At 39.2% G+C, this 25,592-nt stretch overlaps 1 protein-coding gene across 1 annotated transcript in view; it reads right to left on the bottom strand.

The window, feature by feature from the left end:
- CCDC39 (coiled-coil domain containing 39) overlaps positions 1-25,351 on the bottom strand; it is a 64,701-nt gene extending 39,350 nt beyond the window's left edge. Inside the window, exons 1-6 of the mRNA XM_012928724.3 lie at positions 25,210-25,351; positions 16,143-16,262; positions 12,900-13,046; positions 11,345-11,503; positions 10,526-10,618; positions 10,307-10,435 (exon numbers count right to left, since the gene is read on the bottom strand). Of these exons, the coding sequence (XP_012784178.2) occupies positions 10,307-10,435; positions 10,526-10,618; positions 11,345-11,503; positions 12,900-13,046; positions 16,143-16,262; positions 25,210-25,299 (738 nt within the window). The 5' untranslated portion in view covers positions 25,300-25,351. The remainder of the gene's footprint in view (positions 1-10,306; positions 10,436-10,525; positions 10,619-11,344; positions 11,504-12,899; positions 13,047-16,142; positions 16,263-25,209) is intronic.
- Positions 25,352-25,592: the final 241 nt, after the last annotated feature.

Here is a 25,592-nt window from a genome sequence, read left to right as displayed (position 1 = left end):
GGCACGCACAGACCCTGAACATCCTTGGTACTCATCTCCCCACCTCTCCACCACCCCCCCGGCAATTCCAGCCTCTGGGGACACAAGGCAAGTGCCTTGAAACTGCCAAAACTGTCTTGGAGTTGACACACAGCAGTCCTGTGCGCTGAGGAGAAAGGCAGAAGGCACACTGAATACTCCCCTGTGCCTTGCAGACTGGCACACAGCTAGGCGGTACTGACCCACAGGAACCCGCACCTCTGGACTGTGCGGACCCGGGTGTGCCTCTGGGCTGGGCGGTCCTGTGCAAGCGCTGGGGTGGGCGGTCCCCTGCACTCAGGTGGGCGGTCCCGTGCTGCTGGGGTGGGCGGACCTGCGCAGGAGGCGCTTCTAGAGAGCACGTGGAACAACCCACGCCCTACAATCCTGTGCTTGGAAAACACACCAGGAGGGCACTGCGGACCCACGTGCAGGAGGCGTTCTCAGAGAGCACCTGGAACCTCCACGCCCTGCAGTCCCCGACATTGGGGACACACCGAGAAAGCACCTAGAATCCTCTGTGCCCTGTGTTCCTGTGCAAAGGGGGCGCACACAGAGTACCTTCATTCCCCCACGTCCTGTGGTCGCATACGTGTAGGGGACGAGCTGAGAGTGCGCTTTGAATCTGCTGGGCCTTGGAAGTGGTGCCCTGAGGTCCAGTGTACTGGAGACGCACCAAAAGTGCCTTGAAAATTCCCACACCCTGCTACTCCACGCCTGCACGCTCTGATCTCTACAGGATAGTGCTTGGAGACCCCTCAGAGAGCTGGTGCCTGGGTCTCTCAAAAACAAACACTAGACTAGGGTGAGAATCCAGCAACACCTTGGGCCACAAATATGGGAAGAAATAAGAGAGTTAGTGACGTAGACACAGCTTGCTCCGCCCCAAAAAGCCACCATAAAGCCTGGTCAATCACAGAGATTACAGATGAAGAAATTGAAGACGTCTCTGATAAGGAGTTCAGAAAAATAATTAAAAAACTCTTCAGAGACAATGAAAAGCGATGGGACGAGCTCAAAGATCTTAAAAACCACATAATCACAGAAACAAAATCGCTCAAAAAGGAGATCCTAGACTTGAAGAACAAAGTTGAGAGCTTAGCCAACAGAATTACAGCAGCAGAAGACAGGATATCCGACTTGGAAGATTCCCAGAATGAAAACAGGCAGATTATTAACCAACTAGAGTCACAACTACACAAGGCAACCAAGACGATCCAGGAGATGAACAACAACATAAAGAAGTCAAATATCAGAATAATGGGGCTCCCAGAAGGAGTGGAAAGAGAAACAGGCATATAACCAGTACTTGAGGAAATTTTGCAGGAGAACTTCCAAAATACCTGGAACATGAACCCAATCCAAATTCAGGAAGGCCAGAGGACTCCCCACAGGGTGGACCCAAAACGATCCTCCCCAAGACACGTGGTAATCAAGCTACCCTCCAATGAATACAAAGAAAGAATCCTAAGGTTAGCACGATCCAAAGAGAAGCTTACATTTAGGGGCAGGACCATCAGAATCACTGCCGACTTCTCAGAACAGACGCTCCAGGCAAGAAGGGAGTGGAACAAAATCTTTCAAGTACTGAAAGAGAACAACTGTCAACCAAGAATACTCTACCCAGCAAAGATTTCATTTGTATACGAGAACGAAACTAGATACTTCCACAGCAAAGAGAAATTAGAAGAATATGCCAACACAAAACCAACTCTACAAAATCTCCTTAGAAATGCGCTACTCCCAGAGAAAAAGGAAGCAAGCCATAAGCAAGGATGGCAATCAGGGAGATCTCAATAAAGTCCATCCACAGAAATGACAATCAATTACCAACAACCTCAAAAACACAGGCATATGTCACGGCAAAATTATAATTTCTCAATATTAACCCTCAACACAAATGGCTTAAATTCATCACTCAAAAGGCACCGATTAACAGACTGGGTTAAAAATCAGGACCCAACTATATGCTGCTTGCAAGAAACACATCTAACCAGAAGAAACTTCAGGAAACTTAAAGTGAAAGGGTGGAAACAAATATTCCATGCCAATGGACGAGAAAAAAAGGCTGGTGTGGCAGTCCTATTCTCAGATGATACGGACTTCAAAGTAACAAATGTCAAAAAGGATAGGGAAGGGCGCTACATCTTCTTGAAAGGGAGGATCCAACAAGAACCAATCGCCATTCTTAACATTTATGCTCCTAGCCAGGATGCACCCAGCTACGTGAAACAACCACTTTTGGACTTAAAGGGAGACATAGATGAACATACGATAATTCTGGGAGACCTGAACACCCCACTAACACCAATAGATAGATCAACGCAGCAAAAGCTCAACAGAGAAGCCACAGATCTCACACAAACAATAGAACAACTGGACCTAGTAGACATCTATAGAATATTTCATCCTAAGGCCACAGACTACACCTTCTTCTCAGCAGTGCATGGCACCTTCTCCAGGATAGACCACATAATAGGACACAAAGCAAGTTTAACTAACTACAAAAATATCAGAATCATACCATGTACCTTCTCAGACCATCACGGAGTGAAACTGGAAATCAACAACTCAAAATGTCCCAGGAAACATGTAAACTCCTGGAGGCTGAACAATATGCTACTAAACGAACAATGGGTTAGAGAAGAAATTAAAGACGAGATCAAAAAATTTATGGAAACCAACGAAAACCCAGATACAAATGTCCAAAACTTATGGGACATCGCCAAAGCAGTGTTACGTGGTAAGTTTATTGCAATTAGCGTGCATGTCAAAGCTCAAGAAAGGCAACAAATGCAGGAATTAAGCACACACCTCCAGGAACTGGAAAAGCAACAGCAGAAGGACCCCACAAACAAGAGGAAACAAGAAATTATCAAAACAAGACAAGAACTAAATCAGAAAGAAATTTAAAAAACCATTCAGAAAATAAATGAATCAAAAAGCTGGTTCTTTGAGAGGATAAACAAAATAGATACCCCACTGGCCCGACTGACAAAGAAAAAACAAGACAAAGCAAGAATTAGCAGCATCAAAGATGAAAAAGGCAACATAACAACAGACACTACTACCATTAAGGAAATAATTAGAAATTATTACAAAGAACTATACGCCAACAAATCCGATAACCACTTGGAAATGGAAAGATTCTTAGAATCCCACCACTTACCAAAACTCACCCCAGAAGCAACAGAAGACCTGAATAAACCCATCACCGAATCAGAAATAGAATCAGTGATTAAAGAGCTCCCAACAAAGAAAAGCCCAGGCCCAGATGGTTTTACCACAGAATTCTACAAAACATTCCAACCAGAGCTAACCCCAATCCTTTACAAGCTCTTCAAAACAATAGAAAAGGAAGCAGTTCTTCCAAACTCATTCTATGAAGCCAATATCACCTTAATCCCCAAACCGAATAGAGAATTAACAGAGAAGGAAAACTACAGACCGATCTCCCTGATGAACGTTGACGCTAAGATCCTCAACAAAATCCTAGCCAATAGAATACAAAAAAACATCAGACAGATCATTCATCCAGACCAAGTAGGTTTCATCCAGGGAATGCAGGGATGGTTCAACATAAGAAAATCCATAAATGTGATACATCACATCCAAAAACTGAAAAACAAAAACCATATAATAGTATCAATAGATGCAGAAAAAGCCTTCGACAAAATTCAACACCACTTCATGTTAAAAACCCTAACCAGGGTGGGGATAGAAGGAACAATCCACAACATAATCAAAGCAATATATGAAAAACCCAATGCCAGCATCATACTAAATGGAGAAAAACTGGATCCCTTCCCACTGAGATCTGGAACAAGACAAGGCTGCCCACTATCACCACTGCTATTCAATATAGTCCTAGAGGTACTTGCAGAAGCCATAAGATAAGACAAAGAAATCAAAGGAATCCAAATTGGAAATGAAGAAGTCAAGCTTTCACTATTCGCAGACGACATGATTCTCTACATAGAAGAACCAAAAAACTCAATACAAAGACTCCTAGAACTCATTCGAGAATTTGGAAGAGTGGCAAGATACAAAATTAATGAACAAAAATCAATAGCCATGGTGTATGCAAATGGCCGCAAGATGGAAGAAGATCTAACCAACAAGCTACCATTCAAAATAACAGAGAAAAGCATGAAATATCTGGGAATAAATTTAACCAAAAGCGTAGATGACCTTTATGAAGAAAATTACAAAACACTCAAAAAAACAAATAGAACAAGACCTCGAAAGATGGAACAACATCCCATGCTCCTGGATAGGCAAAATTAATATCATCAAAATGTCTATACTACCAAAAGCAATATATACATTCAATGCAATCCCAATCAAATTACCCACAGCATTCTTCATCGAACTGGAAAAAATGATACACAGATTCATCTGGAAACACAAAAAACCACGAATAGCCAGAACCACTCTGAAGAACAGGCACTTAACAGGGGGAATCACAGTACCGGATCTATGGACATACTATAGGGCAGTGGTCATCAAAACAGCCTGGTACTGGCACAAAGATAGAGAGGAAGATCAGTGGAGCAGAATAGAAACAACAGATGGAAACCCACACAGATACAGTCAATTAATCTTTGACAAAAAGACAGACAACAACCCAAGCAAATGGAAAGGTCTGTTCAATAAATGCTGTTGGGACAACTGGTTGATAGCCTGCAGAAACAAAAAGATAGACCCACATCTCTCACCATACACCAAGATCGAATCTAAATGGATAAAAGACCTAAACCTACATCCAGAAACCTTCAAACTTTTGGAAGAAAATGTTGGAAACACACTGCAACACTTAGGGGTAGGCCCTCACTTCCTAAAAAAGACTCAAAAAGCAGTAGAAATTGAGACCAAAATAAACAATTGGGACCTCATCAAACTAAGAAGCTTCTGTACAGCTAGAGAAACAATCAACAAAGTAAAAAAACAACCTACAGAATGGGAGAAGATCTTTGCACACTACATAGGAGATAGAGGGCTGATCTCCAGAATATACAAAGAGCTACAGAGAAACCAAAACAACAGAACAAACAAACTGCTCAAGAAATGGGCACGGGAAATGGGCAGACATTTCACAAAAGAACAAACCCAAATGGCAAACAAGCATATGAAAAAATGCTCAAGTTCCTTGGCAATAAGGGAAATCCAAATGAAGACAACAATGAGGTACCACCTAACTCCAGTAAGGATGGCACACATACATAATACCACCAACACTTGCTGGCGAGGATGTGGGGAAAAGGGAACCCTTCTCCACTGCTGGTGGGACTGCAGACTTGTACAGCCTCTATGGGAATCAGTTTGGCGAATACTCAAACAACTCAAAATCAACATACCATATGATCCAGCAATAGCACTCCTTGGGATATATCCAAAACATCTCCTACACAAGAAACCAACATGCACACCTATGTTCATAGCAGCACAATCTACGATCGCAAAAACCTGGAAGCAGCCAAAATGCCCATCAGCGGAAGACTGGCTAAGAAAGCTATGGTTCATCTACTCCATGGAATACTACTCAGCTATTAAAAAAAACGAAATGCAGTTCTTTGTGGACAAATGGGCCCGACTGGAATCCATCATGCTAAGAGAAATGAACCAATCCCAAAAGGTTAAATACCACATGTTTGCCTTAATCTGAGATGAAAAGAGGACAACTTGGAAGATAGTACCTGTATATTGTAATATTACTGCAATCTCTTATAACCTATATCCAATGCAATGAGATAACGTGATATAATCTATAAACCAACAATTAATGTCAGAATACTTAAGATCTACATCGAAAAACTGTAAAATCTACTATACCCTCAATACGCTATGTTAACCTGTAATGGGGAGGGAGTGCAGGGAAATCTTTCAGGACCATAAAAAGAGTGAGAGAAAAAAGTACAATATAGCCTATCAAGATCAAATCTGGTAATTCATAGACAACAGACTCAAAGCGGCACTAAACAACAATAAAACTATTATACCAATGCATGAGGGGGGAATCGGGTGCGATCCTGACAACCTCTTAACAGGAGGTCATGTGCGTGGAGCAGGGGAGCACTCCAGAGTGGAGCAGGTGGTAAGGAGGAAGCTTGAATCCCAACCATGAAGACTCCCAGACCTCCACCACAAACTATTAATACGAGCAACAAGGACTATATCCCAACTGCCAAGGAGGCCACAGGGAATTGGATGCCCTCGGAGGCCGAGTACTCTGAGGTCACCCACCCCCAACCAGAGCTTCCACAGGGGATGGAAGAAATCCAAACACTACCGTGCAGAAACCAACGTCATCGGAAAGACAACCAGAAGCCCTGAGCGGTCTGCAGAAACAGAAGAACAATTAATGTCCTTTGGGACCAGGGAGGAGAGCTTTCTCTGGTCTGAGCCTGGCTCGCAATGACCATCAGGATCGCTCTGAAAACCCCTCACAGCAAACAATCCTACAAACTGAAAAAAAAAAAAAAAAAAAAAAACCTAAAATAAATAAACAACAGAAAGTAGAACTTGAAATCTGACAGGAAAGAGCTGGCATGGATAGGCTCATGCCTCGCTGGGTGGGTCACAAAGATTAGTTACTCCTCACCATGGTGTTGAGGATTTTCCTGCACAGCCCCCCCCCCCCAAAAAAAATGTTCTGCACCTAAAATGTCGACATATATCTTGTTAGAATTACAAACCAGTCTGGATTATCCTAAAATCTGCCAAGATCAGCAAAATTTTACTTCAACACAACAACTGGCGAAATACTAAGATGAAATGGACACGAAACAGCTGAATGGTGCCTTATGGCCATTTTAAGGTATAGAGCAGCCGGTCCTGTATATGAACTAAAATTGAAATGTCAATGAGCTAATCATAGGTTGTGGCTAGGACTTGTTTTCCTTTTTTTTTTCTTTTTAATACACTGGTTACTCAAAACCATGTCAATTCCATAACATTGCAAATTGCTGTTGATGTTATATTGGGACTCTTAATTGACTGTGATGATATTCTGCCAGCTCAAACTTCAGACCAGAAAAGGTCTCCCCAAGAAACTGTTCAACCCATCTGGACAATAAGTAGCTGGACTCTATGCTTGGTATATGTTTGCAATGAAAGAATCTTGATTGAATTTGAACTGTAATACTGCATCAAGGTGGAGGAATCCACTGGGGGGAGGGGATGGGGAGGGATGGGGGGATTCCCAGAGCCTATGAAACTGTCACATAATGCAAAATAATTAATAAAAATTAAAAAAAAAGAAAGTGTTTGAATATCACGTTCAAGAGTGTCAGCTCTGAAAGCAATGTAAAATGAAAATTGTAAAGCTGAAGAAAAATATCAGATATTTTACAAAGAAGTCTGGTGATAACAGATTGAATTAATTAGAAAGGAAAATTAGACTAAAATGCATTTCTTGCAAGTTTTCTCAGATGGGATCCTACCAAATAACTGCTTGCCTCAGACCGGGAGAGGAGATATATTTTCTCAAATCATTAAGTTTCACAAATGCCGTATGTAAAATTATACATTTTACCATATTAAATGGATACATGTCTGAAATATTTCAAAAGATATTTTAAATTTGTTCAATCCAACATTCTCATATTTTCTCTGTAATAATTAATACTTAATAGTTATAATATTCTATTTATTTGCTATGTTCACTCAACCAACACAGATCCAAACCTCCGAAGTTTAAATATTTTAGATGATCTTTCTAAAGCTTCCGCATCTTATAAATCTTTTTTAACACTTAAATAATTTAATAACTACAACTTATTTCTCAACAGTGCTATTCACAGTCAGGTTTTTTTCAGTTAGGCTACACTTGTAAATAATATCTCAAAATTTGTACACAAAGATAAAAGAGAAATTATTTTTCCTTTTCTAAATATTGCTGTTTTTACAATCCCAATTTCAGGACTATATGGTCAGGTTTGTCCCAGAAAGTAACTGAGAAGGCAAGAACTTCTTCGAGTATGAGGGAAGAAAAAGAGTATAAATTCAATTGTAGCATATAAACATAGGAAACTAAAAATTCTTTGGTTTGGCACACTGATCACTCTGAGTTAAAGGCACTGGAATACCAGCAGATGTTTTTCTCTAAAAGTAGGAAGTGAAATTCCTAAAGAAAAAGAACATGCTTATCACCACAGACAGGTAGTCAAGGCAAACACAACTCTGTATAAATGAATTTTATTAAGTCTTTAAAAATTTATTTGTTTACTTGCAAAAGTTAGAGAGAGATCTTCCATCCACTGGTTCACCCCCCAAATGACCGCAATGGCCAAGGCTGGATCAGGCAGAAGACAGGAGCCCGGAGCTCCATCTGGATCTACCAAATGGATGGCAGGAGTCCAAGCACCTGGTTCATTTTCTACTGCTTTCCCAGGCACACTAGCAGGGAACTAGATGTGAAATGGAGCAGCCAGGACCCAAACGGGAGCTCTTATGGAATGCTGGCATTGCAGGCTTCAGCTTAACAACACTGGCCCCTAAACTCTTTACCTTCTTAGTTACTTTTCCTAAATCATCACTTTTTGTCTCACCTCATATAAGCACTTAGACTTTGCTACTTTATTGAGTTTTGATTTTTCTTGTAAAGGTACCCATGTACATCTAGATAAATCAGTATGTTTTTCTCCAGCTAATTTGTCAGTTCCGGTCAAAAACTCAAAGAGGGTAGAGAAAAATTTCATTTTTGTTGCTCCAATAAATCACTCTTACTGATTTACAAGAACCCATCGACACATTTCTTTGTTGGTATGGATATAGTTACACCACAGACACTGGGGTAGGGGAACTGTACTGCTTTATCTTGTTCCCAGACAACAGCTGTTACATATCTAGAAGTATCCCTCTACCAAATAGAACCATCCCTGTAACAGTCAGAGTATATCAACCTGAAAAAAAGAAACCACTCTGTGACTAGGGAGCTACTCGCTGTGCATCCTGCAGAGTCAATTTAAATATGGGCTGTACGAAAATTCTGATCATGAATCTATATTCTTTGGTCCGGCACATCTGACTTACATAGCAGAACCTGTCAGAACTTGATGTTTGAAAACAGTAAGTTAAAAAATAGAAATCACTATCATAATTAAGATTTCATAATCTCATAGTTAAGACTGATAACCACAGTTAAGACTGATTCTCTCAGAACCCATGTAACGGTGCAGCAAGCTAAGCTGACACTTGTGATGCCAGTGTCCCAATATGAGCACAAATTTGAGTCCTGACTGTTCCACTTCCAATCCAGTTCCCTGTAGTTGGGCCCTTTTCGTGTGGGAGATGTAGCTGCTATTCCAGGCCTCTAGCTTTGGGCCTGGCTATCGGGAGTGAGCCAGTGGATGAAAGATCTTTCTTTATCTCTTTCTCTCTCTCTCTCTCTCTTTCTCTCTGTCTCTCTCTCTCTCTCTTTCTTCTGTACACTCTCCAATTCTGATTTTCAAATAATCTTTTAAAAATATTGATTCTCCTTTGTCCTTCCTAGTAAGATAGCACTGTTTTGTCAGCCTAATATTGCTCACCTACACAAGTCTAAATTATGAGAATCACAAACAATTGCTTTCAGCTATCATAGTTCCAAACCCTGGGCGGCCTTAGCTACATGAGAAATGCTTTTCCATGAAACAGATTCAAAAAGAAATGTAATACTCCTTCTCACCAACTCTCCTCTTCAATTTTTTCTTTCCAAGTTATCTCAATCCTACTTGTACTCATCAATAGCTCAGTCCTTAACGGTGTCCAAAAACATTTTCCCAAATTACCTCTAAAAAGAACTAACAACAGGTCTTTGTTACTAGCCCACTATCCCCACCCCTTCCGAGCATTTATGTCATTGTCAGAACCCCAGCTTTAACAGTGGGACTTTACTGCAGTCCAGGTTTCTTTTCTCTGTGTTTCTTGGTTGTCTAAGAACATTTATTTCCCTGCACCAGTAGTAACTCACTATCAGCTAGGATGTATATTAAATCCAAGCTACCCTGGCTAACCATGTGCAAGCCAGGTCATCAGTTTTACTGCAAGAACATTAGAAGTTGACTTTTTTGTGCCACAATTCAGTGACAGCAGGTTCTAGTCCTTAAAGATGATTACACCATAAGCAAATTATCTCCTTAAAAGTCACATTTCCAAATGTATGTAGAGTCAGCTTTAAAAAAAATACTTCCCCAAATCCCCTGTTACAAAAATTACTTTCAAATAATATGATTTACACATTGAAATAAGTTAAACACAAAAGAAACACATAGAGCTGAACATGACAAAGACCAAACAAGTACTTTACCAAGGCACAGTTATCTATGTCGCCATCCCTCTTCCGCATCTGTTCTATTGTCTTCTCCCACTGTTTAATGAGTTCTTGTCTTTCATTATGAATCCTATTAAAATCTTGTGCTGCTTTATCCAATTCTAACTGTCAAACGAAGAGCAAACAACATCTTCTATGAATTCAAGTGCTTTTGTGAACATCCATATTAAAAATAAGAATCTTTATCAAACCAACCTGTGCACTTAGAGTCTCTGTAAGTTCATTGTCAAGTACTTTTCTTCTCTGACTGCATTCCACAGTTAGTCTCTCTAATTGTAAAGTAAGTGCCTGCAACGTAGTTACATACAACATTATTTATAATTACCACTCTTAAACTAAAGGCAATTAGACAGCATATCTAGCTTTAAGCATATTTTACATTTTTCATTTGATACTTGAAGCAACTATAAAGCAATAGATATTTTCATTATCATTGAACTTCAAAAAGTTAATCTAATGTATCTGCATATAACTTAATCAACATGCTATTACTTCAAAGATGACTTTTAATACTTTTCAAAGCAATTCAGAAAAAAGATTAAATTATAATCTACTATTTGAAGATGTTTAAAATAGTGCTGAGGGGGTTAAATTTACTTTAAAAAATCCAGTTTTATAATTCTAACTTTGTAATATTGATATAATTTTAATGATTATAACAATTTAATAGCACTATTTATGCTCAAACCAGCAAAAACTACACAAAACATTCAAATAACATTCTAGAAAAAATATCTAAAATATCTATAAGCAGTTTTAGTTTGTAACTTTTTCTTTTCATATGCTTTAAAGAATCCTTCTAAATCAGGAGGTTATTAACCAAAGATCTATGAATCCCCAAAAGGGTATTTGGGTACATTTTCTAAAGAGAAACTACATCAAAGGATATCCAGACCAGAAAAGTTTACGAACCATTGCATTAAAAAAAAACTCATCAAGTATACCTTTGGGTAAAGATGTTGACATAGTACAGGTTCACAGAAAACATATCAATTATAATTTTTAATTCCTCACCCTAATTTTATTGTCGTCTTGTTGTGCATATTTTTGAAGAGTGAGAGCATCACTGTCTTTATGAGCTGACTCTTCTAACCAGGCCTCCAGTGCCTGCTGGTCCCAGTTCATTTGGCATTTCAAACCATCCAATTTCTGAGTGGCTTTAAATATGCCATTCTAAATTACAAAGAATCAAGGAAAAATGGAGATTACAAAATATTGTTTACTATATAATGTAAAATGAAAAACATCACATACTACAAAATATCAAGAAATCCTGACCCTGCCTTCCAGCTATTTATAATACACCATGTTTAAATATATAACGATTACTCTTTTATTTTAATTCTTTAGTTATAAAAAGAGAGGAGAGATGATTATATGAGTTGAGAATAGTAGCAAAGCCAAAAATCACTTTATAAGACTGGAGGCTTAGGTCACTCCTTCTTAGCAATCTGGGTCACTGCACCAAAGCCATCCCATTTCTCTATATACCAATTCAAACCCAAGGTCCCTTCAGCTCCATTTACAGCCACATTTGCTGCTCCCAAGAGAACCGTCAATATAGAAATTTCTAAAACATTTCTAAATGAATTAAAAATTGAAATCCTAAATGAACTTAAATATTAAAGGAGATAAAAATATTTCTTCAGTACTTACAGAAATCCAGATTTATAAAACAATGTATAACCAAATATCAATACATATATTAATACATGCTGAAGCTACAATAAATATGTATGTAACTGAATGTGTATATATATACACATTTGTGGATTTCCACTGGCATATATATCAATAGAAAAATCAAAAAGAATTGTGAGGAGCTTTCGAATCAAGTAATCGAAACGAAAGAAAATTGAGGGCCAACATTCTGGAATGCCAGTATCCCATAGGGGCACCAGTTTAAATCCTGGCTGCTCTACTTCCTATCCAGCTCCCTGCTAATGTGCCTGGAAAAGCAGTAGAAATTGGTGCAAATAGTTGGGTCTTGCCAAACATTGAGGTCCAGTTTCGTGATTCTGGCCTGGCAGAGCTCTGGCCCTGCCATGACAGCCATTTCATGAGTGAACCAGCTAAGAGAAGATGATCTGAACATTTCTTTTCTCCCTCTACTCTCCTCCCTCTACCTCTCCCTTTCTCCTTCAAATAAACAAAATAAATCTTACCAAAAAAGGTTAAGTTTATTTCATATCAGCCACAAAATTGATGAATTGATATTTACTGTGAAACTTTAAATGAAAACTCAAAAAATGATCTTTAAAATAAAATACAGCTGTTATAAAAGGAGCTCTTACATATAAATTATGCTTGGTATTTTATAACAGGTGGCTAGCATGATTACTTTGCATTTGGTAAATATATAACTGGTGAATGAAAATGGGGACTGTAATACTCCATCATCGTAACATTCAAATCACAACTACAAGTGCCTTTTATTGTTCAAAAACCACAGTATAAGTAGATGCTAGCAAACTACTGAATGGCTTTTCTATACAGAAAAAAAAGTGTTTCTTTGGCAAAATACAAAGCAGAAGCAGCATAAAGTTTTAAATAACATTGAAACACACACTTCTTTATCACTCTTCTTTTCCTGTATTGAAGCAATCTCATTTTCCAGTCGTTGGATTTCATCCTTCACTCGTTCCAATTCTCTTTGGGCAATGGCTTTAAAATGTTCTTCACTTTCAATCTCATGCTCCCTTGCTTTGTAAAGAGACTGCAGAATAATGCACAAAAGAGAAAGACTTGTACATTTTTAATAGTATAAAACGTTTTAAATAATGTATCAGATTTAAAAACAACATTCCGACAAGATATTTATATTAAGTTGTTACTTGCTCTTCCCTGACCCTATAGCATACCAGAGTGTGATTGCAATATAATTAATGTTACACATTAGCTACAGGAAAGGTAGTCAATGGACTGAAAGGAGAAAATATAACCAACAGTTTTCAGATATTGTTTCTGTATGAAAACTTAATAAAAAAAAGTTTGCATGATGAGCCTTACAAGTTGTAACCCACTGACTATCTACAAATCAGAAAGTATTGATAAAAATGATTTGAAAAAGGATGTTTGAGTGATCTGATCGCACATTTTCATTAACAGACATAATTTTTAAAACAGATATACTAGGCTACTTGGCACAGTAGCCTAGTGGCTAAAGTTCTCGCCTTGCATGTGCCAGGATCCCATATGGGTACCGGTTCAAGTCCCAGCAGCTCCATTTCCCATCCAGCTCCCTGCTTGTGGCATGGGAAAGCAGTCGAGGCCGGCCCAAAGCCTTGGGACCCCACACCTGCATGGGAGGCCTAGAAAGAAGCTCTTGGTTCCTGGCTTGGATTGGCTCAGCTCTGGCCATTGTGACTACCTGGGGAGTCAATCAGCGGATGGAAGATCTTTCTCTCTGCATCTCCCTCGCTCTGCAAATCTGTCTTTCCAGTAAAAATAAATAAATCTTTTTTAAAAAGATATACTGTATTAGTACATAATCATGCCTTGTATCAAGTTGTATTTTGTGAAGGGTATTTATTGACCACTGATAACATAATACTTCAAAGTTCATACTCAGTATTACTTTAGCAGAATTAAAGCTGCTCTGTCATAGGAGATGTATGACTTTTTTCTATAGTTTAATATTAACCTGTAGTTTAATATAAACCTATTGCACTAGGTTTGATAGTTTCAAGACATACCTTCAAAGAGATAGTTTCTCAAACCTCCAACTCAGTTAAACTACTTAACAAAAAACTTAGCAAAATAATTAACAACAAAAAAAACTTAACAAAAAACATTGCTCCAAACTGTTTACCAACTATTCATTCATATCAAGATTGAGAAATCCTGAATATTGCTTTTTACTCATAACCAATTTTATAACCTTCTGGTGATATTTATAAGCCAGCACATAAAATTTGTTATCTGTATTATTTATAAATTGTTTCTGAAAGGCTTTATTCATCCTTAAGAATTACATACTTTTTCTCAGAAATGTTGATTTATTTTTTAAGAGCCACTGATTTTGTTTGCATGGCAGATTTACAGAAAGAAGTAGAGACAGAAAGATCTTTCATCAGCTTGTTCATTTCCCATATGGCCACAGTGGCTGGAGCTGAGCTACTCTGAAGCCAGGAGCTTCTTCCAGTTCTCCCATGTGTATGGAGGGGTTAAGTACCTGGGCCATCTTTCACTGCTTTCCCAAGAACACTGGCAGGCAGCTGGATCAGAAGTGGAGTATCCAGGACCGAAACAGAATTCCGATATGCAGGCAAAGACCCAGCTTGCTATGCCATAGTGTCAACCCCTGAGATATATTAAAAAATAAATAAATAAATAAAAACAGCTTGAGGGGAGGTAGAGTGGTGGTGGCAGGTAGCATCATCAGTGCCACCAATATCATCATCCCATACGAGTGCCAATTGTGTCCAGGCTGCTCCATTTCTGATCCAGCTCCCTGCTATAATGTGAAACCAGTGGATGACATGGTGTGACAGTTAAACTGGCTAATTCACTCCCATGCAAGTACTGGCATCCCATACGGGTGCTAGTTTGTCTCCCAGCTGCTCCATTTACCAGCCAGCTCTCTCCCTGTGGCCTGGCAGAACAGAAGAGGATGGCCTAAAGCCTTGGGATCCTGAAGCCACATGGGAGGCCTGGAAGAAGCTCCCATCTCCTGGCTCCTGGTTCCTGTTTCGAATCTGCTCAGCTCCAATCCTTGCAGCCTTTGGGGGAGTGAACCAGGACATGGAAGATCTTTCTGTCTGCCTTCTCTCTGTATATCTGTCTTTCCAATAAAAACAAATCAATCATTTGTTTTAAAAGGAGAAAACAAGCAAGCATTGGAGGAAAGCCCAAGTGGTTAGGCCCCTGCACCCATATAAGAGACCCCGAGGAAGTTCCCTGCCTGCCCTGAAACAGCTGTTGTGGCCATTTGAGACATGAACCAGTAGAAGATCTCTTTCTTTTTCCTTGTTTCTACAGTTTTGCCTTTAAAATAAATAAATAATCTTCTTTCAAAAAAAATTAGCTTAAGACAGACAGAATTAGTTAACTCACCAGTGCTGACTTGCTAAGCTATTTTGGATGTCACCCAACATCAGGAAGTGACTCTACATTTGAACAGATTGTCCATAAAACGGCACCTTCTAATCACATCAACATAACTTTATTATATTGTGCTAACATTTTAAAACACATATCATCTTCCCAAATTACCATATCTAAAGTCTTCTAAACACAAGGTGTTCAAAAATTAGAAGAAAACCTGACTTTAAAGATAAGTTTATTTCTATGCAAAAAAAAAAAATTTTTTTTAAGATCCATGCAGCTTTTTCAGAATGGTCATTTTCCATAAAGATTTGAAACTCCCCATTTTAGTTTTCATCATCATAAAGTTCAATTCTTGTAGCGTACTAAAATGACACTGTTGGGGCTACTGAGACAATAGATGGCCTCACTGAACAATGTTGAAAAGTTTGAAAAGAGACAGAAAACAAATATCATATTACCTGTGCTTCTGCTGTTGGCCATCATAGCTCGCTGTCATCACTCTACTGTTCTCTTAGAGTCTGTGGCCTAAAGCTGCAGCAGACTGCTTAAAAGCTGATTTCCCATTTCATATGGATTTGGTTTTTTGTTTAAAACTGGAAGTAGTGATTAGTTCCTCAATTTCTTTTTCCTATCTACTTGAGGCTCCGTTTAATTACACGAACACCTCCCATTGCAGCTAAAATACCAAACACAGACCTAAATTCACCTTTAAAAATGCCATGAATACACAATCTAATCAACATTCATTTCAATATTTCTGTACCTGCGTAAATGTGAACTCTTGCTGAACATTTTTTAAGTGAGAAGACATATTATTAATTCGATCTTCATAGTCACGCAGCTGATCCTGCAAGTTTGCTCTCTCATTCTGAAGCTTTGACAACTGTAAATAAATTTAAGTGACATGATAAATAGAAATGTTATTACGTTTTGCTATTTTGAAGAAACTAATTTTTTTTTTAAAACTACATCTTCATTGCTTTATACCTTTGTCAGTTTCTATGGCTGTAATAACAGTATCACAGAGCAGGTGACTTAAACAGTTTATTCCTTATAGTTCTGAAGTCCAAGATCAAGGCACTGGCCAATTGGGTTTCTGTTTCAAACTTTTCTGATTTGCAGACAAACACTTTCTCACTATTCTCTTTACACAGCAAAGAGAAAGAAATCATCTTTCACTTAGATCTAAGAACGTTAAATCCTTTCATGAGGATTCCACTCACATGATCCAAACATCTATCAAAGTCCCCACTTCCAAATACTCAAACTGGACAGTTAGTGCTCCATTATATGAATGTGGAGAGGATACAGTCAGTATACAACATACTACTTTTACTGTCCATATGAGCTGTAATAGGTTGCTAATTTAAAACTTATCAAATAGTGCCAAGCGTGGTAGCCTACAGCTCAAGTCCTCGCCTTACACATGCTAGGATCCCATATGGGCACAGATTTCTGTCCCAGCAGCTCCGCTTCCCATCGAACACGTTGGTTGTGGCCTGGGAAAATAATCAACGATGGCCCAAAGCCTTGGGACCCTGCATTGGCATGGGAGACCTGGAGAAGTTCCTGGCTCCTGGCTTCAGATTGGTGCAGCTCCGGCTGTTGAAGCCACTTGGGGAGTGAATCACAGATAGAAAATCTTCCTCTCTGTCTCTCCTTCTCTCTGTATATCTGACTTTCCAATAAAAATAAATAAATCTTTAAAAATTATCAAAGAGTGGCAGGCATTTGGTTCAGGGATTAAGATGACACTTAAGGCATCCTCATCCTGTAAGACACCTGTAAAGATCTGGTTCAAGTCCCAGCTACTCTCTCTGAGCTGGTTTCCTGCAAATGCATGCTCAAGGAAGCAGCATGTGATGGCTCAGGAACTTGGGTTCCTACCACAGAATTGGAAGACCCACATGGAATTCCAAGTGCATGGCTTTGGCATTTGGAAAGTGAACCAGCAGATTCTCTCTCTCTCTCTCTCTCTCTCTCTCTTGCCCCCAGGTTTCAAATAAAATTAAAATAATTTTTAAAGTAGTATTTGGAGATTATTATATGAAAATTAACACCATCTATTCGATTTGCAACAACAGTGTGGCTGACTGCTAAAATGCTTTTTTCCCCAGTACTATATGCTCATAAGACAAAAATGACCTTCTATTCCATAATAAAGCCACCAAGACATCTTAACTAAACAAGAGGTTACAGGACTTAGCAAAAACACAGAGCAGGACCAAAAGCTTAGCCAGTGGCTGGATGCCAGGCTTATTTTCTCCTCCTGAACTTGATTTCAAATTTACAGATTTAGGCAAAGCTTCACAGAAACAACACCACGTGTGTTGCTTAATATATTTTATTTGCCTCTGAATTAGAACCCTGGAGATAAACAAAATAAGGTAAATGTTAAGCCAAACCTTTGGAAAAGACAAGATTCTTAGAACCACTGGACTAGCTCACCTTTCAAAATAGGACAAAAGGTCAGCAAACAAACACTAGGGGCTATCTCCCGTGCACTCTACAACCTAATACACAGAAGCACAGAAGAAAATATTAAAGTTTTTATCTAAGATAAAACAGTATTACTTTGGTTTTTCTCTTTTTATTTTATTCATTTTATCTGCTATATTTTACTAAACCAATTATTTTTAAATACCTGGTTCTTGTTTTCTGATTTTCAATTTTTATTTTTAATTTCTTTTGTTTGCTTTGTTGTTCTTTTTTAAAGCTTATTACAATGATTTCTTAGCTATCTTTTGATCTTACTTATTTAATCAAGAAGACATTTAAGGCTATCCGTTTTCTCTAAGAAAACATTTTGCTATTTCTCATTAAGTATTCTCACTGTCTTCTTTTGGATTTTTTAACTTTGAAAGCCAGAGTTACAAAGAAAGGGAGAGAGAGAGATTGACCATTCAGTCACTGGTTCATTCCCCAGACGGCTGCAATGATCAGGGCAGGACAAGATTAAACCAGGGGCCAAGAGCTTCTTCCAGGTTTCCCACTTGGGTGGCAGGGACCTAGGCTATTGTGCCATTTTCTGCTGCTTTCCCAAGCAACTAAGGAGCCTGGTTAGAAGTAGGGCAGCTGAATAGAGACTATCGTATCCAGTTGTGAAGATACAATCCAGTGTGCATCTCTACTTCCAAATCAAAGATATACCTTGACAATAGGATGATGGACTGTCTGCCATTGTCTGTACCAGCAATGTCAGGACACACTTAAATAACAGAATAATGGACTTATGACTGCTTATGAAGTACTATATTATTGTAATAATATGGGGGAAATAAGTTGGGGAGGGGAGGGCATATGAGGAGGGGCTAGTGGAAATCCCAGAGACTATGAAAATTTTACCATAAAAGTAAAAATAAAACAGAGGGAAAAAAAAAAAGAAGTAGCGCAACGGGACACAAACTGACACATGAAATGCCAACATTACAGGCTGCAGTTTTACTTAGTTTCCCACAATGCCAGTCCCACCTTTCATTGTTTTCTAAAAGTTGATTTTTCTCTTTCAATATCCAGGACAATATTCCCTTTAAGATTTGTTTACTTTGTTAAGATTTACTTATTTTTTGTTGCAAAGTCAGATATACAGTGAGGATGAGAGACAGAGGAAGATCTTCCATTCGATGATTCACTCCCCAAGTGACCTCAACGGCCAGTGCTGTGCCGATCCAGTGCTGTGCCGATCCGAAACCAGGAGCCAGGAACTTCCTCCAGGTCTCCCAAGCGGGTACTTTCCCAGGCCACAAGCAGGGAGCTGGATGGGAAGTAGAGCTGCTGGGATAAGAACCGGCTCCCATATGGGATCCTGGCGCATTGAAGGCGAGGACTTTAGCCGTGAGGCCACTGCACTGGGCCCAAGATTTGTTTACTTTTAAGACAGCACAGTATACAGTGGTGGAGACAGAAAGAGGGGAAAGCAAGAGGAATCTCCAAATGATCACACAGTCTAGGCTGGGTGAGACTGAAACCAGGAATTCCATCCAGGTCTCCCACGCAGGTGGTAGGGGCCCAAGCACTTGGGCTGTCACTTCCTGCTTTCCCAGGTGCAGTGGCAGGAAGCTGGATCAGAAGCACAGGGGTTAGGACTTGCATCAGCACCCCAATATCAGATGCCAGCATCACAAGCACTGGCTAGACCTGCTATGCCACAACACTGGCTCCTCAAGAAAACTGTCTCTGGGAAGTATGCTGAACCATTTAAAATGAAAGATATTTCTAATTGTAAGGTAAATAACCCACATTCTTATAATTATTGTAAATGTTACCAGCTTATGATCAGAGAAATGACCTATGTGATTTCTATTTGTACAGAATATAGGGATTATATGATTTTTTCCCTACAATGTACTAAAATATATATAGTATAAAATTTGCTATTTTAATTATTTGTTAGTATAAAGCCCAATGGCATTAGTACATTCACACTATTAGGCAAATATTGCCACCATCCATCTTTAAAACTTTCTCATCCTCCCAAACAGAAACCATACACCCATTAAAGGCTAACTTCACATCTCTTCCCCAGCTCCCAACAATCACTGTTCCACTCTGTCTCTAAGAAGTTGACTACTCCAGGCACTTCATGTAAGTGCATGATATAATATCTATATCCTGTATGTCTAGATTATTTCACTGAGCATAATGACTTCAAGACTTACAATAACAAACCTTTTTAAAGGACTAAGGCTTCTGCTTTGGGATAAAACACAACTCACTCTTGTAAAAAAAAGTTTCAGACATATATTTAAGGTGTATGTTCTGTATTCAAAGAATACATGCTCTGTTTTACCTTTATTTTATTATTTGTAATCTTTCTATCCTTATTTCTATCTGTTACAGTGAATTTTAAAAAGCTTTGTTAAAATCATTAATGAAGCATCTGAACAGAACTTTACTTTTGACACTATGCACAGATTTATAACCACTCTTTGACATAATCAGTCACTATGTAGTACAGTAAATACAGTTTGACCTTTACTAGTTTCATCATCCATTATTGTATATTTGTCCCAGAGTACAACTTCATTTTGACTGAAAGCAAATTAGCTAGCTTCCTTTAAGTTTACAAGCTCATGCCCCTAGAGTTTCCAAACAACATTTATTGTTTCTCTCTTAAATGCAAAAGTACATGTAAAAGTTAATATTCACTGAAAGCCTACATCATATGAGGCATATGAAAATAAAATCCCAGAGGAAACAGAGAATTTAAAATGTCATCATCAGAACTAAGTACGTATAAAGACAAACACAAATACACATCTAATGAGAGAAACTGGAAATAACATCATGCCCCAAAACAAGAATATGGTTCTACAAAAAAAGCAGTGACCAAAAACTTGAAACTATAGGTGATCAATATAGTTGTCAAAATAAAATATGCAAGGTAATGACAAGTGATTTTTAAAAGGTAATGTAACAAAGAAATACAAATCCTATTAATGTCCGTTTATTTGCCAATTCAATCTGCTATGGGTTGAATGTTTTTCAAGGGTTTGACTCATTAAGACATACGCTGATGGTACTAAAAAGGATGGGAAGTATTCAATTATGGTGTTTGGAGGTATGCCCTTTGGGAGGTGATTAAATAAGTCACTAGGGTAGCTGGCCCAGGAGGTGAAGAAAGGTTAATCCTGCACCCTGTGGCACCACACCACATTTGTGTGCTGGTTCCAATCCAGGCTATTCCACTTCCCATCCAGCTCTTTGCATATGATCTGGGAAAGTAGTGAAGAAGGCCTACATCCTTGGAACCCTGCATCCAGAGGGGAGACCTAAAAGAAGCCACTGTCTCCCAGTTTGGATCAGCTCAGGTCTGGCCACTGCAACCAATTTGGGAGTACACCAGTAGATATAAAGCCTTCTCCTTCTATCTCTCCTTCTATGTCTGTATAAATCTACTTTTCGAATAAAAATAAATCATTGCTTTAAAAAAACCTCACTAGTGTAGAGCCCGCAGAACTAAATTTTGTTACTTTATAAGATACCACATAGACTTTGCACGAGACACTCTGTGCTACCTCAGAACAGCATCAAAAAGAATATCATTATGAGGAGTGCAACAATGCTCAGCTCCCCATCATCCTGGATCAGACCCCCAGGAATCATGAACCAAAATAAATCTCTTTGCTCTAAAAAGTGAGATTGCCTCACATATTTCTCTATAGTACCAAAAAGTTGGCTAACATACCCTCCAAACTGAGGAAAAATCTTCTATACAGTCGCAACCTTCTAACCAGATAAATTAGCACAAAATATAAGAGTAAATAAGGACACTTCTAAGAATTCAGTGTTTACTTCCCACACACCCTTTTTAGGGAGATACAAGAAAGTACTTCATCAAAATAAGTAAATACTAGAAGAAAGATTTCTGAATCAGGAAATAAAGCCTGAAGCTCTAACAGGAATAATGGAATTGCCGAGTTAACATTTGTGAAATATGCCTGTGAAAAATTAGTTCATACTGGAAAACATAGCATTCCAGAAAAAAAACAGATATGGTGAGTGAGAAAGAATGAAGGAGTGTCCTTAAGACGTGATACTCCTGGGGCCCACACTGTGGGTTGAGCCACTGCCTGCAAGGATAGCTTCCCACATGAGCCCTGATTGAAGTCCTGGCTGCTCCCTTCCAAGCTGGCTCCCAGATCTGTGCCTAGAAAGCAGCAGAAAATGATCCAAGTGCTAGGAACCATGGCGCTCACATGTGAGACCCAAGTGGAATACCAGAGTCTCGGCTTCAGCCTGGCCCAGACTCAATCACTGCAATCACCTGGAGGGAGAATAAGTGAATGGAAGCGTGCTCTCTCTCTCTATCGCTCTCGCTCTCTCTGTCACTCTTTCAAATAAATAAATAAATACATATTTTACAAAGCTATTCCTCTGATTTAAGGTATATATACTTGAAGTAGACTACGTAACAAAAAAGAATGTCAAACTAGGAAATGAGGAATTTAAAGCAGTTAAATGAGCCCTTCTTGAAACCATTTGAGAACAAATTCCAAGTATTCAGAAGATGAACCAAAAAAAGAAAAATTCAACTAACTATAAAACAGATAAAAACAGTTACATTGAGGATCACTAAATCAAGTTAAACATAAAACTGATACTAAGCAGTTGTGTCAAATTAAGGACATTGAGAGACACTGCTGTGGTACAGGGGTTTAAGTCACCAACTGCAACATAAGCACAACATACAAACACCAATTCAAATTCCCTACAAATGCACATGGGAAATTAGTGGAAGGTGGCCCAAAAGCTTGGGCCCCTGCATGAATATGGGAGACCCAGATGAAGCTCCTGGTTCTTAACATTCATTTGATCTAGCCCTGGTTGTTGTGGCCATTGGGCGAATGAACAAGCACATGGAAGATCTCTCTCTCTCTCTTTCTGTGTCTCTTCCTCCTCTCTCTCTGTCACTCTCTCTGTCAACTAAATCAATATATAGCATTTAAGGACATTAAATACAACACAAACAAGATAAGCTCTGGCAATATAAAAATAATAAACCACTTTCTGAAAAGTTTTATTTGAGAGGCAGAAAACCAGATAAATAGGACTCTCTTCTTCTGGCTCAATCCCCAAATAGCCCCAATGTCCAGGGCTGGACTGAGTGACTCACCCAAGTACGGAAAGAAAAGCAGGTTGAATACTACAGGCCAGATCCTCCATCAAGTACCTGAGACTATGGACATACCAAAGCAGACAACAGACAGCCGGCAAGTACGGGAGGTGGTATCTGACATGCAACACAATGAAGCCAACTCCCTCTAAGAACAATCAAGACTACTCCAGTAATATCCTTAGGTCACTCTTCCCAGGCCAGGCTCCCTGGGGCAAAATCAGGAGACCACTCCTGTCCCTGTGTGCTGTAGTGATCTGGCAGGAAGGAGTGGCACAGCAAGCATCTCCTCGCCCCTGTCCACACCCCCCTGGTAACAAGAGGCCAGGCAGGGTCTTTTCCCGCACCCATTGTGCCCACTCTCTTCTCTTCCCATACCACCCAAAGACTTGCAAAAATCTGCAATTTCCTCACTGATGTAACAAACATTTCAAAATAAATAAATTGAAACAAAACAAATACCTTCTACTTATGAGAAAACACGTAATACTGGTTTTTCTGTGTCTGGCTTATATCAATATAATAACCTTCAGTTCTATTCATTTTCATTGCAAATGTCAGGATTTTACTCATTTTTTGGCTATTATACCATTTATATCTGTAGTACATTTGCTTTATCCACTCAGCCACTGATGGGAAGTTAGGTGGACTTCACATCTTGGCTATCATTAATGGTACAGTCATGGCTGTGGAACTGCAGGCACCTCTCTGATCATCAGATTCCACTCCCTTGGGACACACTGAGAAATAGGGTAGGTACAGAAATGGTACTTCTATGTTTAGTTGAAAAATCAAGTTTTTTAAGAATAATAATTTAACCATTCATTTTTAAGCTCTCTTTTTACCTAGAATAATTTTTTTTAGCAATCAGTACCTATTGTAATCAAGTAACATTTCCCTGAAATTCAGCAGGTCTTTTTTTTTCCCTCAAACAATAAACACAATATTCTGGACTAAAAAGAACATGAATAATGGGATTCTACTTTGATCATTTTTCTTTTGCTTGTCTCTTCTGTCTGTCTACACTGAGATAGCTAAAGTATTTGCTGAATGCCCTGATAGCCACTTCTGTGGCTGTAAGAGCTGCCTATTTAATGTCTGAGTTTATCCAGGTAAAGTAATCATGATCTCCATTTTTCTTCTTTTTACTGCTCTGTTAACTTTTCAAAATAGCTAATACTTATCTAATAAGTCATAAAAAATTCTACGAGACAAACATCATGACAAGAATACCAAAACCTAACGTTTGAAAGGAATGTTAAAGTACATTATGTCTTAAAGCAACCATATGATGTAAATATTTTATTTACCACATTTTATAAAAGAAGAAATCATATTGGGGCTGATAAACAGGAACTGAACCCGACTCCGGATACTTATTGTTATTATCATTAATTTAATTATTATGATTAATATTATTACCACTCCTCAGCCCTCAGGGTTGGGTCTGTTTTATAACTAATGCTGCCTCACATTTTAGAGGCAGAAAATACAGCCTCGTAAATCAGACCTGTGAGGAATATGTCAGAATATTGGGAAAAGCACTTCCAATGCTTTCCAAAAGATGGACTCCAGAGATTTCATTTCCACATTTCAAAGAGAAAATTTTCGGCTGTGTTTCATGAAGTTGCATAAAAACCCTCTGTTCTTGGCCCTTTCTGTACACAACATAGCACCAAAAGATGTAACTTTTCAAAATTAGCTGAGTAGTTCTCCTTAAAAAAAAAAAAAAAAAAAGTTAATTGTAGTTTGTCTAACTGCGCCTCACCAGCGTAAAATACTTTGTGTGACAAATGCACATTTGACATTTCTAAAACATTTCAAGTCATCTTCGGCTTTAAAGTTCATGGGCAAAAATTTACAAAGTACCAACCAGAGCGTGTTTTATTTGCGAACTTGTGCAAATAACAGTTGCCTAGCAAAGCAGAGACCACTTCTGGAAAGCATCAACGAGGCGTAAAAGTCCCAGCGTTCTCCCTCCTGCCCAGGACGAGAAAGGAGCAAATGCAGTGGGCTTTGGGAGTCACGGTTTACGCTTTATAAACCTCAATACCAATTACACTTCCACTAGAACTTTTCAAGCTGTTAACCATTACCGAAAAGGGCAGTCAGGGTGAGGGAGGAGGATCTGGTGCCGAGCCCGGGTGACCCAGTGGACCAGAAAACGCCCCTGACAAACCCTCCCACCGCGTCCGCGCTTACTCAAGATTCTTACCTCATCTTCCAGTTGCTTGTTCTCCTCGTTCGCCACCGGGACGGCGAAACCATCCTCCCAAGGCAGCTCCGCCAGGAACTCACTGCTCATGACAACCTGGTCGGGACCCCTCCACAAGATGAAGAAAGTTCGGCCTCCCCCAGCGGCTGCACTTCACCCCTCAGGCGCCAACCTCACCGCGAAGCAGCCGCGACCGCAGAGCCCTAGAAACCGCCCCGCGTCCCTAGTTACCAAACAGGAAGCGCTCAGGCCGGGAGGCGAGACTTCCGGTTGCGAACTACTTCAGGTAAGAGGAAACTTCTCTTTTTGAGCGCTGAGGAAAGTGGGGCAACTCTCGCCTCCTGCAGTTCTCCTCATCAGAAGACCGCCCTGTGGTCCGCCCT

Source organism: Ochotona princeps, chromosome 3 (genome assembly GCF_030435755.1).
Source record: "Ochotona princeps isolate mOchPri1 chromosome 3, mOchPri1.hap1, whole genome shotgun sequence".
Classification (NCBI taxonomy): domain Eukaryota; kingdom Metazoa; phylum Chordata; class Mammalia; order Lagomorpha; family Ochotonidae; genus Ochotona; species Ochotona princeps.
The sequence above is the reverse complement of the archived record's forward strand: the minus strand, read 5'-3'. Positions and strand labels throughout refer to the sequence as shown.